Here is a 19,126-nt window from a genome sequence, read left to right as displayed (position 1 = left end):
GAAGACAACCCAAACAAAACCCCAAAAGCTTGATTAGATTTCTGGTATTGTGGGTACTGTAGTTTAATCGAAGATGAATTCATGCTTTGGGTACTTGAATGAGAATCATCATATGACTACAATACCCAGTTTCGCCTACAATATCTAAAAAGAGGTGGAGCTTGTCCGGTCTGAAAGCGGTTACCGAGGAGAAGATGGTGGAATTTGGAACAGCAACGTGCTCGATACTCCATCCCAAACACTTTGAAAAATATTTTATATCTCAACCTGGCATTAGATATCGTTTACCCGGAGACAATCACAGATAATATATTCTGAAATATTGACGAAAACGACATTCATCGAGTTGTAAAGCCAACTCCACGATATTATCTGCGGTGGTGCCACTGAAAACACGACGTGGGGGGGGTCTTGTTAGCTTGGCTAGCCAAGTTTTGTCTATATTTGTTTTGGAAATCTGGTGTCATCGCACAAACTAAGAACTTGAATACATCGTATCCTCTGGGGTTGTGTTCAAGAGACTGACACCGGGGGTGCCCTGCTGACAAGTGGAGAAGAAAACTGACTGGCGACATGCCAAGGATTAAAAAAGGGAAACGTGGTCCAAACAAGGGTAAGCTAACTGCTAACTTTTTTACTAACACATGATCGATCATGTGTAGCAGAAGGGCTAATATATCTTATCTACAGCACAATCTAAGATGACATAGCTAGCTAAGTGTTGTGCAACTGCCAGAACTGATCTACATATGGAACAAAGTTACTAGCTACTTTCTTATAGAATGGCAATTTGTTTGAAACTAACACATAACTGCTATAAGACATATTTGTATGCTATGCAATGTTTTATGTTTGCATTCCTAACTAGCCAATTTGTTAATCTTGCCCAGTACATTTGCAAGCAAGGTTGCCTTAAATAACTTGGGTTTGTATAATTTACCACTTGATCGTTCAAAGTGACATTACAACATAGTGTAACATAACGTCTGCTCTAAAGCTAGACACGAATGAATGGTAAAACGCTTGTCCCTGAGATTCTTTTTAGCAGGGCTCGTGTCAGTCATTTGCCTGTGATGGGCCAACACGACACGAGCCTGGGCCTTTGACCGGCTGTGCTGTCAGATTTCACACGTTTAGATCGGAATGAGGGACATATCGCTACAATTCTTTTGAGGACTGTGTGTGCTTTTCGTTATACATATTTAGTGCCAACCGTAGGTTTGTCAGAGCTTGTAGCTATGTACCTAGTAGGGCGTTCTACTCGCCGCCCCCGTCAATTGTGGTTTGATGTGGGTAGTGCACATCACGTGCAGACGCAACACGTCTCCTGTGGACTGTGCAGAGATTTCAATTGCATACTCCCCACCTCCTTTCTCCTCGTCTCCTTCTCAAAACCCATTGGAGGAGAAGATCAGAGGTGCGGGACCTCCTGGCTTTCTCATCCAATGGATCTTGAAAAGGATATGATGAGAAGAGGAGTATGCCATTGAGCTCTTCCCTGTGTCAGACTGCTGAATGCTGAAACTCAGTTTTGCCAGATGTACAGGTGGCCAAATGTCAGTAGTGGTAGAAACCTCCAAATTACAGATCATAATGAACTTCTGCTCAACTAGAATGCATTAGCTAGCTAGCTATCTCCAAGTAAAATCCAGGTTTATCGCAACCACTGACTAATCTCATTATAGTAGATATTACACTTACACACAGAGCTCTCCATATGACAATACTAAAGATGGCAGAATTCATTTTATTGATGTTCAATTTATGAGAATGATCAAACTGTAGAAAAGGTCCCAACAGGTTTACAGAGAAGACTCTCTGGGGAAAGCAAGAGATGCATTTCTGAAAGCAACATGAGGAAGTAGAGGTTTAGTGTCTGTCCAATAGTCTCTTCCTCCATCCATGGCCAACCTGCTATCCAACCATTCCTCCCTTCTCCACCTGAACCCCTTTACAGGCTGTCTCCGACAGGAGGTTCTACAGTTGCAGCTGTCGTCCAAGGGCCCCCTGTCTCTTAAAGGTAACGCAGCAGAGCTCCAAACCCTGGCCTGCTTCAAACCTTATTACTCATTTGTCACCTGGACCCATTTTCTGCCTATGGCCATCTGTCAACTATTCCTGTTTGACCATCACATCCCAATACTTCCCCACCCTATTAACTCCTCTTTACCATTAGATGGTCATTGTCACAATTAATATGGTCTTGCATGGGTCATGCCAATGACGTTACAGGTGTAGTAGCTACTTTCAACCATTCCAAACCATGTCTTCTGGGAGTTCACTGCCATATGTTTTTCCCTGCCTCACATCACCTCGGCTGGTCCCATGTCCCAGGATTCCCAGCATTGTCGCCCCCTCTGTCCTGCTAACGCTGTATCACCAGATGGATACTCCTAGCTCCACCCTCCCCTTTGCACCCCACCCCTCCCCTGATTGTGATGTCATGTTAGCCAACTCACTGACCTCACTCTTCTCATAGAGGCTTTATTCAGAATGCTGCATGGCACTCTCTCAAAACCATAGCATTACCATTCGTCAGCTTTCCTATCGCATACACCCTGTGTTGTGTTTTGTATTGATGCTCTATGCTTCAGGTTCTTTCTTCAGAGAAATCAGTTTGTAATTCCAGTCCTGTTGTGATGTGCCAGAATCTGACTTAGTTTTTTAACCTTGAGCAGCCGGGAAGTTGCTAATGAAATGCTGCGTTAAAGACCCAATTGGCGAAGACTACGTTTATATGCGGGCACAGGAAGCCCATGCTGGTATGTGCGAGACTGTATGGTCCCCAGTAAGGGGGAGGCGGTGACGACAATGAGGTCCCGCCCTTTCCTCTCACTGGACATATCAAGGGAAGAATAGCCCTGCCACTCTCAAGCGCCTCCCCTTGGCATGACTGAGGTGCACTGCAGATAGTTGTGGAAACGTTGAGTGATTACTATAGGCTGACACGTGTATGGTGGTTTGGAACACAGGCACACACTGCCTGGGGGTCAAGGTTGCTCACCAGTAAGTCACGTGACTGATAAGGGCCCACTCAGGTACCGTATGATCACTAAGAACAGAGGAGAGAATGGGAATGAATGAGAGCAACACTTATTGAATTTGATCAATGGCAGTCATTGTAGAATATAAACTAAATTAATGGACATGTTTCCTAGAACCCATTGTTTATCTGTGGACTTCATAGTAAAGGTGGTCATACTATTATATAAGCCTGAGGACACTACAGTACTGTTGTCGTCAGCTCATGCCTCAAAGTTCTTCCTGTGTTTTTAGTGACGTTTTTCTCAGCCCTGTAATTTTAAAGGCTTCCCCTAGCCCTAGCCATTGAACAGGAAGGGGATTGTATCGCTGGATTCCCTCCCTCCAGGTCTGTCAGCCCGGTGAACTTTCCCCCAGTAAAGCTCTCTGCTGGGGGCAGGGCAGGCCAGATGACTGGCTGGGCTAGTGGGACAGAGATATAGGTAGGAGTGGGGGGGGGTTGAGCTGGGGCTGGGTCATCCTGGCCAGGACTGGGTTAGGCTCCCATGCTGGCTCAGGGCTTTCTAATGTTGTCAGGATTACCGTGGGCCAGTCACATGGTCTGTGAGGAGAAGCGGCCGGTCATTGTGTGTGATGTGCGGGTCAGGCAGGTCGTGTCAGTGTGACCCAGAGGTTACAACCTCACTGTGGAACATGGAAGCTATGGCGTCTACAGGGAACAGTACTGTATGAAGAGGAAAGGTCATACCTGTATCAGTGCCAGTGAGGTCATGGATCTCATTGATATCCGTAAAGCCCTCCATGGAAGACAAACTGTCAAATCAAGATAGAAAAATACATGTCAAATGTTATCCCATTTACCAGAAATGCTGTGGATTTAATTGAAGCACATTTACAAGTTGAGAGACTTGTAAGAGCTTGACCTATAGAGCCATCCCACACTTTCAATTAATGCAATACATTTGCCCAACAGTTGTCAGTGCAGAACCAGTAAAATGCTAATAATGTAATCGAGACTATGGTGTCTCTGCCACCTGTCAGGTTAGGGCCACAGTCAGGTAGCTGTGCTACTGGCAGTGCCAGTCAAATCAGATAAAAGTTGATTGTTTGTGTACACAGATTTGCAGATTTTATCGCAGGTTATTTTCCTGGCACCACTCCGCCAGGGCTCTCACCTCCTCCCTGTAGGCTGTCTCATCATTGTTGGTAATCAGGCCTACCACTGTTGTCGTCAGCAAAATTGACGATTGTGTTTGAGACACGCGTGGCCACGCAGTCATGGGTGAACAGGGAGTACAGCTGAGCACGCACCCCTGTGGGGCCCCCGTGTTGAGGTTCAGCGTGGCGGAGGATGTTGTTGTCTATCTTCACCACTTGGGGTTGTCCCGACAGGAAGTCCAGGACCCAGGGCCCTAAGCTTAGTGATGAGCTTGGAGGGCACTATGGTGTTGAAGCCTGAGCTGTAGTCAATGAAGAGCATTCTTACATAGGAATTGATCTTGTCCAAGTGGAATAGGGCAGTGTACACTGCAATGGCGATTGCGTAGTCTGTGGATCTGTTGGGGCGATATGCAAATTAAGTCGGTCTAGGGCGTGATTTCTTAAACTATGGTTAGGGAACCAAAGTGAGCCTTGGGCATGTTAGAGGTGGGTCACGAGTTATGAGAATACATCTATAATCACACAATATTTCGTCTTAATTTGGGTTTATGAAGGATGATTTGGGTCTCGGGAGGATGGTCAACTTTTCATTTGGGTACCGAGCTGATAAAGTTTATGAACCGCTGGTCTAGGGTGTAAGGTGAAGGTGAAATGGTCCTTAACTCGCCTCTCAAAGCACTTTATGGTGACAAGTGAGTGCTACGAGGCGATAGTCATTTAGTTCAGTTACCTTCACTTTCTTTGGTACAAGAACAATGGTGGACATCTTGAAGCAAGTGGGGACAACAGACTGGGAGAGCGAGAGATTGAATATGTCTGTGAACACTCCAGCCAGATGGTCAGTGGGCTCGGCTGTGTCTGAAGGATTACCCTGTGGGCAGCGAGCGCACGCGACTAGCGTTCCCAGTTTAGCTACGTGTGATGTGCACGTGTCAGCACTGTGGAGAGAATAGACCCTGCTCTCTATAAGGAGAGGTTCCTGGGGTATCATGACGACACCAACAGCTGAGCCACTGACAGAGATAAAGTTAACTTCTAGCTCACTCTTCTTCTCCTCCTCCCCTGCCCCCCTCCGGTCCCTCTTTCCTGCTCTCACTTCCTCTCCTCCTTCTTTCTCTCCTCAATTCTTTCTCTCATTCTCGTAGGGGGGAGGAATGGGGTGAAGGGTGAGTCAGCTGCCAGTGACGATGACCTGGCGTCTGATGTGCTCAGTCACTACAGCAGTGCCAGCGAGAGCGCCTCCGTGTTGGACGAGGGCACAGGTGGGTGCACGCACATACATACAGTTGAAGTCGGAAGTTTACATACACTTAGGTTGGAGTCATTAAAACTCGTTTTTCAACCACTTCACACATTTCTTGTTAACAAACTATAGTTTTGGCAAGTCGGTTAGGACATCTACTTTGTGCATGACACAAGTAATTTTTCCAATAATAATTCACTGTATCACAGTTCCACTTGGTCAGAAGTTTACATACACTAAGTTGACTGTGCCTTTAAACAGCTTGGAAAATTCCAGAAAATTATGTCATGGCTTTAGAAGCTTCTGATAGGCTAATTTACATAATTTGAGTCAATTGGAGGTGTACCTGTGGATGTATTTAAAGGCCTACCTTCAAACTCAGTGCCTCTATGCTTGACATCATGGGAAAATCAAAAGAAATCTGCCAAGACCTCAGGGAAAAAAATTGTAGACCTCCACAAGTCTGGTTCATCCTTGGGAGAAATTTCCAAACACCTGAAGGTACCACGTTCATCTGTACAAACAATAGTACGCATGTATAAACACCATGGGACCACGCAGCCGTCATACTGCTCAGGAAGGAGACGCATTCTGTCTCCTAGAGATGAACGTACTTTGGTGCGAAAAGTGCAAATCAATCCCAGAACAACAGCAAAGGACCTTGTGAAGATGCTGGAGGAAACAGGTACAAAAGTATCTATATCCACAGTAAAACAAGTCCTATATCGACATAACCTGAAAGGCCGCTCAGCAAAGAAGAAGCCACTGCTCCAAAACCGGCATAAAAAAGCCAGACTACGGTTTGCAACTGCACATGGGGACAAAGATAGTACTTTTTGGAGAAATGTCCTCTGGTCTGAAGAAACAAAAATAGAACTGTTTGCCATAATGACCATCGTTATGTTTGGAGGAAAAAGGGGGCTGCTTGCAAGCCGAAGAACACCATCCAAACCATGAAGCACGGGGGTGGCAGCATCATGATGTGGGGGTGCTTTGCTGCAGGAGGGACTGGTGCACTTAACAAAATAGATGGCATCATGAGGAAGGAAAATTATGTGGCTATATTGAAGCAACATCTCAAGACATCAGTCAGGAAGTTAAAGCTTGGTCACAAATGAGTCTTCCAAATGGACAATGACCCCAAGCATACTTCCAAAGTTGTGGCAAAATGGCTTAAGGACAACAAAGTCTAGGTATTGGAGTGGCCATCACAAAGCCCTGACCTCAATCCTATAAAAAATGTGTGGTCAGAACTGAAAAAGCGTGTGCGAGCAAGGAGGCCTACAAACCTGACTCAGTTACACCAGCTCTGTCAGGAGGAATGGGCCAAAATTCACCCAACTTACTGTGGGAAGCTTGTGGAAGGCTACCCAAAACGTTTGACCCAAGTTAAACAATTTAAAGGCAATGCTACCAAATACTAATTGATTGAATGTAAACTTCTGACCCACTGGGAATGTGATGAAAGAAATGAAATCTGAAATAAATCATTCTCTCTACTATTATTCTGACATTTCACATTCTTAAAATAAAGTGGTGATCCTAACTGACCTAAGACAGGGAATTTTAACTAGGATTACATTTCAGGAATTTTGAAAAACAGTTTAAACGTATTTGGCTAAGGTATATGTAATCTTCAGACTTCAACTGTACACACACACACACACACACACACACACACACACACAGGAAAGTCACACCATGCAGTTGGCATCATTGACTTGTGTGTCTTGTCCAGCACAGGAGGAGGTGGTGAACCAGTAGATGAACAGACTGCCCAGGAGGAGACAGAAGACAAGCTGAAACAATGCATAGATAACCTGATGGACAAGAGGTGGGTTTCACAGGATTTAAAATGTTTTTACAGAAGGACTCACTGTATACATTCTAACAGCACAAAAAACTACAACCACCAAAGTTGCTAGTACTTGGGTACGTGGACATTAGGAACATATAGTGCCTTCAGAAAGTATTCACACCCCTCAACTTTTTCCACATTTTGTTAAAGCAATTATTTAAAATTAATTTAATTGAGATTGTTTGTCACTGGCCTACACACAATAATATCCCATAATGTAAAAGTGGAATTATGTTTACAAATTAATTAAATTAAATGTCTTGAGTCAATAAGTATTCAACCCCTTTGTTATGGCAAGCCTAAAAGTTCAGGAGTAAAAATGTGCCTAACAAGTCACATAATAATTTGCATGGACTCACTGTGTGCAATGATAGTGTTTAAGATGTTTGAATGACTACCTCATCTCTGTACCCCACACATACAATTATCTGTAAGGTCCCTCAAACATAGAATCAAACACAAAGACCAGGGAGGTTTTCAATGCCTCACAAAGAAGGCACCTGTTGGTAGATGAGTAAAAAAAACACAAAAAAACAGACATTGAACATTCCTTTAAGCATGGTGGAGTTATTAATTACACTTTGGATGGTGTATCAATACAGCCAATCACTACAAAGATACAGGCGGCCTTCCTAACTCAGTTGCCAGAGAGGAAGAAAACTGCTCAGGGATTTCACCATGAGGCCAATCAATGGTGACTTTAAAACAGTTACGGAGTATAATGGCTGTTATAGGAAAAAACTGAGGATGATCAACAACATTGTAATTACTCCACAATACTAACCTAAATGAAAGAGTGAAAAGAAGGAAGCCTGTACAGAATACAAATATTCCAAAACATGCATCCTGTTTGCAATAAGGCACTAAAGTAAAACTGCAAAAAATGTGGCGAAGAAATTGACTTTGTCCTGAACATATTATGTTTGGGCAAACACAGCACATCACTGAGTACCAGCATGGTGGTGGCTGCATGATGTTATGGGTATGCTCGTCATCGGCAAGGACTAGGGAGGTTTTAGCATAAAAAGAAACGGAATGGAGCTAAGCACAGGCAAAATCCTAGAGGAAAACCTGGTTCAGTCTGTTGCTTTCCAACAGACACCGGGAGACAAATTCACCTTTCCGCAGGACCAATAACCTAACATGCTGACCAGACCGCATGCGCACCATCGCGTGCATGTTGATTTTGTCCACCCACACCAGACGCGATCAGGACACGCAGGTTGGAATGTCAAAACGAACTCTGAACCAACTATATTAACTTTGGGACAGGTCGAAAACCATTAAACATGTATGACAATTTAGCTAGCTAGCTTGCTGTTGCTAGCTAATTTGTCATGGGATATAAACATTGGGTTGTTATTTTACCTGAAATGCACAAGGTCCTCTACGCCGACAATTAATCCACAGATAAAAGGGTAAACTGAGTGAGTTTCTAGTTCTCTCCTCCTTCAGGCTTCTTCTTCTTCTTTGGACTTTATATGGCAGTTGGCATCCAACTATAACCTTTTAAGGATCGGACCCTTTTTTTCAATTTTCGCCTAAAATGACATACCCAAATATAACTGCCTGTAGCTCAGGACCTGAAGCAAGGATATTCATATTCTTGATACAATTTGAAAGGGAACACTGAAGTTTGTGGAAATGTGAAATGAATGTAGGAGAAGATAACACAATAGATCTGGTAAAAGATAATACAAACAAAAAACATGCGTATTGTTATTATTATTTATTTTTTCATCTTTGAAATGCAAGAGAAAGGCCACAATATAATATTGCAGTTTAGGTGCAATTTAGATTCTGTCCACTAGATGGCAGCAGTGTGTGTGCAAAGTTTCAGATTTATCCAGTGAAGCATTGCAATACTGGACTATTTTGTATCAAGTCTGGCCAAATGTGCCGAATTGGTATATTGATACATTTTCAAGTACATAACTATAGAGAACATACATTATGTATAACCATTTGGCAAATCTGACCATAACTCTATCCTCCTGATTCCTGCTTATAAGCAAAAACTAAAGCAGGAAGCACCAGTGACTCGGTTAATAAAAAAGTGGTCAGATGACGCAGATGCTAAGCTACAGGACTGTTTTGCTAGCACAGACTGGAACATGTTCCGGGATTCTTCAGATAGCATTGAAGAGTACACCACATCAGTCACTGGCTTCATCAATAAGTGCATCGATGATGTCGTCCCCACAGTGACCGTACGTACATACCCCAACCAGAAGCCATGGATTACAGGAAACATCCGCACTGAGCTAAAGGGTAGAGCTGCCGCTTTCAAGGAGCGGGACTCTAACCCGGACGCTTATAAGAAATCCCGCTATGCCCTCCGACGAACCATCAAACAGGCAAAGAGTCAATACATGACTAAGATTGAATCGTACTACACCGGCTCTGACGCTCGTCGGATGTGGCAGGGCTTGAAAACTATTACAGACTACAAAGGGAAGCACAGCCGCGAGCTTCCCAGTTACACAAGCCTACCAGACGAGCTAAACCACTTCTATGCTCGCTTCGAGGCAAGCAACACTGAAGCATGCATGAGAGCACCAGCTGTTCCGGATGACTATGTGATCACGCTCTCCGTAGCCGATGTGAGTAAGACTTTTAAGCAGGTCAACATTCACAAGGCCGCAGGGCCAGACGGATTACCAGGATGTGTACTCCGAGCATGTGCTGACCAACTGGCAAGTGTCTTCACTGACATTTTCAACATGTCCCTGACTGAGTCTGTAATACCAACATGTTTCAAGCAGACCACCATAATCCCCGTGCCCAAGGACACTAAGATAACCTGCCTAAATGACTACCGACCCGTAGCACTGACGTCTGTAGCCATGAAGTGCTTTGAAAGGCTGGTCATGGCTCACATCAACACCATTATCCCAGAAACCCTAGACCCACTCCAATTTGCATACCGCCCCAACAGATCCACAGATGATGCAATCTCTATTGCACTCCACACTGCCCTTTCCCACCTGGACAAGAGGAACACCTACGTGAGAATGCTATTCATTGACTACAGCTCAGCATTCAACACCATAGTGCCTTCAAAGCTCATCACTAAGCTAAGGATCCTGGGACTAAACACCTCCCTCTGCAACTGGATCCTGGACTTCCTGACAGGCAGCCCCCAGGTGGTAAGGGTAGGTAACAACACATCTGCCACACTGATCCTCAACACGGGGGCCCCTCAGGGGTGCGTGCTCAGTCCCCTCCTGTACTCCCTGTTCACCCATGACTGCATGGCCAGGCACGACTCCAACACCATCATTAAGTTTGCCGACGACACAACAGTGGTAGGCCTGATCACCGACAACGATGAGACAGCCTATAGGGAGGAGGTCAGAGACCTGGCCGTGTGGTGCCAGGATAACAACCTCTCCCTCAACGTGACCAAGACAAAGGAGATGATTGTGGACTACAAGAAAAAAAAAGAGGACTGAGCACGCCGCCCCCATTCTCATCGACGGGGCTGTAGTGGAACAGGTTGAGAGCTTCAAGTTCCTTGGTGTCCACATCACCAACGAACTATCATGGTCCAAACACACCAAGACAGTCGTGAAGAGGGCACGACAAAGCCTATTCCCCCTCAGGAGACTGAAAAGATTCGGCATGGGTCCTCAGATCCTAAAAAAATTCTACAGCTGCTCCATCGAGAGCATCCTGACTGGTTGCATCACCGCCTGGTATGGCAATTGCTTGGCCTCCGACCGCAAGGCACTACAGAGCGTACGGCCCAGTACATCACTGGGGCCAAGCTTCCTGCCATCCAGGACCTCTATACCAGGCGGTGTCAGAGGAAGGCCCTCAAAATTGTCAAAGACTCCAGCCACCCTAGTCATAGACTGTTCTCTCTGCTACCGCACGGCAAGCGGTACCGGAGTGCCAAGTCTAGGTCCAAAAGACTTCTCAACAGCTTCTACCCCCAAGCCATAAGACTCCTGAACAGCTAATCATGGCTACCCGGACTATTTGCACTGCCCCCCCACCCCATCTTTTTACGCTGCTGCTACTCTGTTAATTATTTATGCATAGTCACTTTAACTCTACCCACATGTACATATTACTTCAACTATCTCAACTAGCCGGTGCCCCCGCACATTGACTCTGCACCGGTACCCCCCTGTATATATAGCCTCCCTACTGTTATTTTATTTTACTTTTGCTCTTTTTTTCTCAACACTTTTTTTGTTGTTGTTTTATTTTACTTTTTTATAAAAAATAAATGCACTGTTGGTTAAGGGCTGTAAGTAAGCATTTCACTGTAATGTCTGCACCTGTTGTATTCGGCGCATGTGGCCAATACATTTGATTTGATTTGACCACCAAGTTTACACACTCCCAGGAATGTCATACATGATGGATCATTAGCTTATACACTAACTTTCACACATCTAGATGGCCAGGCGGGGTGGGTGTGGAGCTAGAGACAGCAGGGGTTCAAACAGTAGAACCTAGTTCCTACAATTGAATATAAAAATGGGTTTTATCAAACTAAACTGCTACATTTCATCTTTGAGACCCTTAGGATGACAAATCAGAGCAAGATTACTGAATGTAAGTACATTATTTACCTTTAGAGGTAAATGTATCAAACCAGTTGCTGTGATACGATTTTTGTTGTGCACTCTCCTCAAACAATAGCATGGTATTTTTTCACTGTAATAGCTACTGTAAATTGAACAGTGCAATTAAATTAACAAGAATTTAAGCTTTCTGCCCATATAAGACATGTCTATGTCCTGGAAAGTTAGCTGTTTCTTACAAAAGTAATGCTAATCACATTAGCGCACGTTAGCTCAACCGTCCCATACGGGACACCAATCCCGTAGAGGTTAAGGTGCATTACCACCACCAACTGGACTGGAGTGTGGACCTTCGCTCATCTTTCGATCACCAACGTAGGTATACAGTGAGGGAAAAAAGTATTTGATCCCCTGCTGATTTTGTACGTTTGCCCACTGACAAAGACATGATCCGTCTATAATTTTAATGGTAGGTTTATTTGAACAGTGAGAGACAGAATAACAACAAAAAAATCCAGAAAAACACATGTCAAAAATGTTATGAATTGATTTGCATTTTAATGAGGGAAATACGTATTTGACCTTTCTGCAAAACATTACTTAGTACTTGGTGGTTAAACCCTTGTTGGCAATCACAGAGGTCAGACGTTTCTTGTAATTGGCTACCAGGTTTGCACACATCTCAGGAGGGATTTTGTTCCACACTTTTGATCTTCTCCAAGTCATTAATGTTTCTAGGCTGACATTTGACAACTCGAACCTTCAGCTCCCTCCACAGATTTTCTATGGGATTAAGGTCTGAAGACTGGCCAGGCCACTCCAGGACCTTAATGTGCTTCTTGAGCCACTCCTTTGTTGCCTTGGCCGTGTGTTTTGGGTCATTGTCATGCTGGAATACCCTTCCACAACCCATTTTCAATGCGCTGGCTGAGGGAAGGAGGTTTTCATGGCCCCGTCCATCGTCCCTTTGATGTGGTGAAGTTGTCCTGTCCCCTTAGCAGAAAAAATACCCCCAAAGCATAATGTTTCCACCTCCATGTTTGACGGTGGGGATGGTGTTCTTGGGGTCATAAGCAGCATTCCTCCTCCTCCAAACACGGCGAGTTGAGTTGATGCCAAAGAGATCGATTTTGGTCTCATCTGACTACAACACTTTCACCCAGTTCTCCTCTGAATCATTCAGATGATCATTGGCAAACTTCAGACGGCCCTGTATATGTGCTTTCTTGAGCAGGGGGACCTTGCGGGCGCTGCAGGATTTCAGTTCTTCACGGCGAAGTGTGTTACCAATTGTTTTCTTGGTGACTATGGTCCCAGCTGCCTTGAGATCATTGACAAGATCCTCCCGTGTAGTTATGGGCTGATTGTAGTTACTGTTCTCATGATCATTGCAACTCCACGATGTGAGATCTTGCATGGACCCCCAGGCCGAGGGAGACTGACAGTTATTTTGTGTTTCTTCCATTTGCGAATAATCACACAAACTGTTGTCACCTTCTCACCAAGCTGCTTGGCCATGGTCTTTTAGCCCATTCCAGCCTTGTGTAGGTCTACAATCTTGTCCCTGACATCCTTGGAGAGCTCTTTGGTCTTGGCCATGGTGGAGAGTTTGGAATCTGATTGATTGCTTCTGTGGACATGTGTCTTTTATAAAGGTAACAAACTGAGATTAGGAGCACTCCCTTTAAGAGTGTGCTCCTAATCTCAGCTCGTTACCTGTATAAAAGACACCTGGGAGCCAGAAATCTTTCTGATTGAGATTAGGATGAATAATTATTTCCCTCATTAAAATGCAAATCAATTTATAACATTTTTGACATGCGTTTTTCTGGATTTTTTTGTTGTTATTCTGTCTCTCACTGTTCAAATAAACCTAACATTAAAATTATAGACTGATCATTTCTTTGTCAGTGGGCAAACGTACAAAATCAGCAGGGGATCAAATACTTTTTTCCCTCACTGTATGCTCCTAAACACCAATGAGGAGATGGGAGAGGCGGGACTTGCAGCGCGTCAAGCATCACAAATAGAACCAAGTTCTGTTTTAGAGCCTGGCTACGCAGATGTGCGCGAGCAGTGTGGGTGCAATGATTGAATAACATGTATGTGTACATTTATTTTGCAGCGCATGCAACACGGGCGGTCTGGTCAGCCTGTTGGACACAAGGCCAAATATACACTGGACAAAAATGAATGTTTTTGAGTGGCCTAGTTACAGTCTGGACTTAAATCTGCTTGAAAATCTATGGCAAGACTTGAAAATGGCTGTCTAGCTATGCTCAACAACCAACTTGAGAGAGCTTGAAGAATTTTAAAGATAATGTGCAAATATTGTACAATCCAGGTGTGCAAAGCTCTTAGAGACTTACCCAGAAAGACTCACAGCTATAATCGCTGCAAAAGGTTATTCTAACATGTATTGACTCAGGGGGTTCAATACTTATCTAGTTAAGATATATTAGTATTTTATTTTATTATTTTTTCAATAATTTTTTTGCAAATGCTGGAGTATTTTGTGTAGATCGTTGACAAAAAAAGACAATTAATTCCGTTTGAATCCCACTTTGTAACACAACATGTGGAAAAAGTGGTGTGAATACATTCTGAAGGCACGAAGATCAGCTTCAACAATGGTGTAGTTGTCCTCTCATAACTACAGCATTAGAGATGTGTAGAGACATACTGACGTGGCCCTTCCTCCTGTCCCTCTCAGTGCAAAGATGCGCCTGGCAGCCCTGGACTCTCTGAGAGGGGCCTTTTCCTCCAGGCTGCTCTATGACTTCCTGATAGAAAGACGCCTCACCATCAGCGACTGCCTGGAGAGGAGCCTGCGCAAGGGTGAGACACCACGGCACTGTGTGTGGGGGTTGTGGTTGGGAAAGGAACGATGGCTCTATGAATTATGGTGGTAAATATAGTCAAACGTACATCACTTTAGGTGGTGCTGGCCTGACAAACTTTAAAAGATGAGCAGGACCTACACTTACTCTACCATACCTTTATCTGGCTGGAAAATTAACAATATTTCCATCCAAAATGGACCTTCGTCAAGTCTGATTTTAGGCTCTATGAATTCAGTTCTTCTAATTGACCAAGTTCCATGATAGCCTGACTTCTCTTGTTGATCTTGTAAAAGGTATCTTCCCCTCTACCCTTTTCCATCCCTCTACTCTGTTTCTGTCCCTTTTCACCATTCTCCTTTCTCAGGAGGTGGAGAGGAGCAGGCTGCGGCGGCCACAGTGTGTGCCCAGCTGTGTGTGCAGCTAGGCGGGGGGGACGAGGGTGAGGAGGGCTTCAAAATCCTACGGCCTGTCCTCAGCGCCATCATGATTGACGGCTGTGCCAGTGTGGCTGCCCGCCAGAGCGTGAGTGTCACCATTGGCCTTCATCACACTCCTGTTGTCGACTGCAGTTTTCCACTAAGAGTGCATTCTTGGAAGTCACAGTTGAAGTTGTTCATCCCTCTTTCTCTTGCAGTGTGCCAGAGCTCTGGGTATGTGCTGTTACGTTTCTGCTGCGGAAGACGGAGAGGTGAGATTCTCTAGAAATCCTTTTCATTCTATTTCTCTGTAGCTGGGAAAGAGATGTAGTATGGAAAATCAAGTTCCAAAAATTATCTCTCGTGCGCTTTTTCTCTCTGTCATTATTTTTCCCTGTCTCCCTCTGTGGCAGGACTTAGTGAAATCCATCAGTCACCTGGAGAGTGTATTCACCATGTCGTATCCCAACCGTGAGGGCATCCTGCCCACCCCTAACGCCGGTGCCCCTGGGCTCCACAGCGCCGCCCTGCATGCCTGGGCCCTGCTCGTCACCCTCTGCCCCGCCTCCCGCCTCACTGTGCTGCTAGACCTGTGAGTGACACACAGACAGACAGACGGGCTGTGTCTCAAATGACACCCCCTTTCCCTATTTAGTGCAGTAGTACTGTACTGCATATTTGACTAAAGTAGTGCACTGTACGGCACTACATGGGGAATAGGGTGTTATTTGAGACACAGCCGGGATCTTGCCATTTAAGAGGAAGAAGAGCAAGATGGCACCCTTAATAAAAAGTGACTATAACCTGCCGTGTTGCCCATCTCATGTCCTCTGTCCCCTCTTGTGCTCAGACATCTACCTAAGCTACAGGCCTGCCTGGAGAGCAGCGACGTGAACTACAGGATAGCTGTTGGGGAGACCATAGCCTTGCTGGTTGAGTTGGGAAGAGATATAGACAGGGTATGTTTTGCCTATTGAACAACCAGGGGCTGTATGTATCAAGCATCTCAGAGTAGGAGTGCTGATTTAGGATCAGTTTTGCCTTCTAGATCACAATTAATATGATTACATGGACATTGGGGACCTGATCCTAGATCAGCACCGATGTTCTCAGACACTTTGTAAATACAGGCCGTGGTCTTACTCGCTCACCAGCTCAAACACAATATGGAGCCAATGTAGATCCCATGGAGAGGAAGTGGGGAAAATATCCCTGCTGATCCTTGTGTGTTTTTCTATGTAGGAATTTGCGTTTGAAGACAGCGACACGCTGTGTGAGTGCCTAAAGGGCCTGGCCACCGACGGGAACAAACACCGTGCCAAGAACGACAGAAGGAAACAGCGCACCATATTCAGAGAGGTGCTACACTACATCGAGGTAAAGAACCACAAGTCACTCTGAACATTAACCGGCACAAGGTTCTAATGTTGCTCAAGAGTTTTTAAATCACACCAGACCAGTCACTGTAACTGGAGACCATTGGTCGGTTGGTGCGAGAAATATGTAATGTTGATTCTAATGACATTCTTGCCCAACATCGTGCAGAATGAGGACTTCCCGGAGGAGAAGATCCGCTTTGGTGTGGAGGGCATCTACATCGACAGTTGGATGCGCAGGAGGGTCTACGACGCCTTCAAAGAGGTGCTGGAGTCTGGAGTGAGACACCATCTTCAGGTTTGAACAAACATCTAAGTCTATAACTGTGTTGGTAGGATATAGTCTTTTTATAGCTTAGGTATCAACCATCTCTGCAATCAGTAATGTTCTGATCAAATCTTTCTGTAAGGTTTTTGATGCTTGCTTGCCTCTTATTTATCCTTTGGAAATGGCTAGTTACCAGGTCGCTATGATATAAATGGTGTGCCTGGTCTTGTCTCTCCAGTTTAACCCGCTGCTGAGGGACATATTTGGCCTGGGACCCCCTCTGATATTGGACTCCTCTGTCAAATCCAGCAAGATCTCCCGTTTCGAGAAGGTGACCCCATGGCCTATGACTGTCTGCAAACCCACCTACCACCAGCACATAACCACTCATCATAAAACCATAACCACTGCTCTACCACCAGAAAATACCCACTTAACCTGACACATACCGGTTCAACAACCACATGGTGCATACCATGTGAGCTCTCCACTGTCTAATTATACTGAACAAAAATATAAACACAACATGCAACAAAGATTTTACTGAGTTACAGTTCATATAAGGAAATCAGTCAATTGAAATAAATTCATTAGGTCCTAATCTATGGATTTCACATGACTGGGCAGGGGTGCAGCCATGGGTGGGCCTTGGAGGGCATAGGCCCACCCACGTGGCAGCCAGGCCCAGCCAATCAGAATGAGTTTCTCCCCACAAAATAGCTTTATTACAGACAGAAATACTCCTCAGCAGCCCCTCAACCCCCCTCAGACGATCCACTAGGTGAAGAAGCCGGATGTAGAGGTCCTGGGCTGGCGTGGTTACACGTGGTCTGCTGTTGTGAGGCCGGTTGGACGTACTGCCAAATTCTCTAAAACAAAGTTGGAGGCAGTTTATGGTAGAGAAATTAACATTACATTCTCTGGCAACAGCTCTGGTGGACATTCCTGCAGTCAGCATGCCAATTGAAAAATCGGTGGCATTGTGTTGTGACAAAACTGCACATTTTAAAGTGGCCTTTTATTGTCCCCAGCACAAGGTGCACCCGTGTAATGATCATGCTGTTTAATCAGCTTCTTGATATGCCACACCTGTCAGGTGGATGGATTATCTTTTCAAAGGAGAAATGCTCACTAACAGGGATAAAAAAAAAATGTGTGCTCAACATTTGAGGAAATAAGGTTTCTGTGCGTATGGAACATTTCTGGGATTTTTTTTTATTTCATCTCAATGAACATGGGACCAACACTTTACATGTTGCGTTTATAGTTTTGTTCAGTGAAAATACATGTTGGTTAAACTAAACGTACTGGTCCATTTTGATTTAGCAGTACCATGAAATGTTACGTGTTTGCCTAGTCTTCACAGGACTCGATAGAAACCAGCCCTCCATGTTGGCATTCTTCATTTTGAAGGGTGTAAGTCTGACCTTTTGATTTTATTTTCCTCTCACAGCATCTGTTCAACTCAGCGGCATTCAAAGCCAGGACTAAACTAAGGAACAAAGTGAAGGACAAGCGAGCAGATGTGATGTGAGGACTGGAGGAGAGGAATTGGTGGAACGTGCCGTGGCCAAATAGGACGAAGACCGGTGAAAAGAATACAGGGGTGTATTCATTGAGCCAAAATGTTTGGAATGTTGCAGACCAATGTAATGAATAGAGCTGACATGATTTCCTATTCCAAATGACAGACAATCCTATCTGTTCTACACAGTACATTTCTGTAGTGTAACGTTGCACCCTTCTGTCCAGCCCCCCGGCCCAAACTGTCATCCTGCTCCCAACCCCTCGTCTCACAGGACCCAGTGGCTGCTGCCAAACCAGGGACTTTGCAGATAATTCAAATGTGTGTTTTTATTTCATTTAACACCACAATAAAACAAAAAGGTAGTTTATTTTACCTTTTTTATTAATATTTTGGAAGAACATCTAAACCATTTCTGGTAATGTATTTTACTTTCTAATTTATTGAAAGTGGGAGAACAGTACATGATTTTTAAAGTAAGTTATTTTTACAGACTTAAAATATGGGAAGAGGACTAAGAATTAAGAGTTGTCATTAATGTATATTTTTATGCAGGTTGTGCATATAATCATGCATATGTATATACAAATACAAATGTATGTATTCAAGGAGTGCATTGAAGAATGGAGATGTATTTTGACAAGCAATGCTATGTAATAACCCAAAGGGTAAGGCAAATTAATTATGGCTACATTAAATGTAATAAACACTCACACTAAGGCTGTTGTATCTGTTGTCCTAAATTATTTTCCTTAAGTGGGTTTAAAAATATATATGTTGACATTGTAATGCAAATACCAAAGGCAAGGCATGAAATGGTCCCAATTATGGATCGTTGCGTGATTCAAATTGTTTTTTGTGAATGGTTATTGCATTCTGGGATCCTTTGGACCTCCCTACCGTTTTAAATGTCAAC

The 19,126-nt window shown here is 44.3% G+C and overlaps 1 protein-coding gene across 2 annotated transcripts; it reads left to right on the top strand.

Moving 5' to 3' along the window:
• The first annotated feature begins 172 nt into the window (after positions 1-172).
• Positions 173-18,930, top strand: ifrd2 (interferon-related developmental regulator 2). 2 transcript variants are annotated; one of them, XM_084184159.1, is made up of 13 exons: positions 183-613; positions 1,958-2,020; positions 5,289-5,405; positions 7,130-7,220; positions 14,496-14,620; positions 14,990-15,147; positions 15,260-15,313; positions 15,455-15,633; positions 15,892-16,000; positions 16,284-16,418; positions 16,587-16,715; positions 16,924-17,016; positions 18,139-18,930. In XM_084184159.1, exons 1-13 carry the CDS (start codon positions 574-576, stop codon positions 18,217-18,219), a joined length of 1,374 nt encoding a protein of 457 aa, XP_084040285.1. In that variant the 5' UTR covers positions 183-573; the 3' UTR covers positions 18,220-18,930. The 2 variants fall into 2 exon arrangements, with proteins under 2 accessions (XP_084040286.1, XP_084040285.1); XM_084184160.1 differs by lacking the exon at positions 1,958-2,020 and having other exon boundaries at positions 173-613.
• Positions 18,931-19,126: the final 196 nt, after the last annotated feature.

Source organism: Coregonus lavaretus (assembly GCF_964263955.1).
Source record: "Coregonus lavaretus genome assembly, chromosome: 20".
Classification (NCBI taxonomy): Eukaryota; Metazoa; Chordata; class Actinopteri; order Salmoniformes; family Salmonidae; genus Coregonus; species Coregonus lavaretus.
This window is presented reverse-complemented; position numbering and strand designations above follow the sequence as displayed.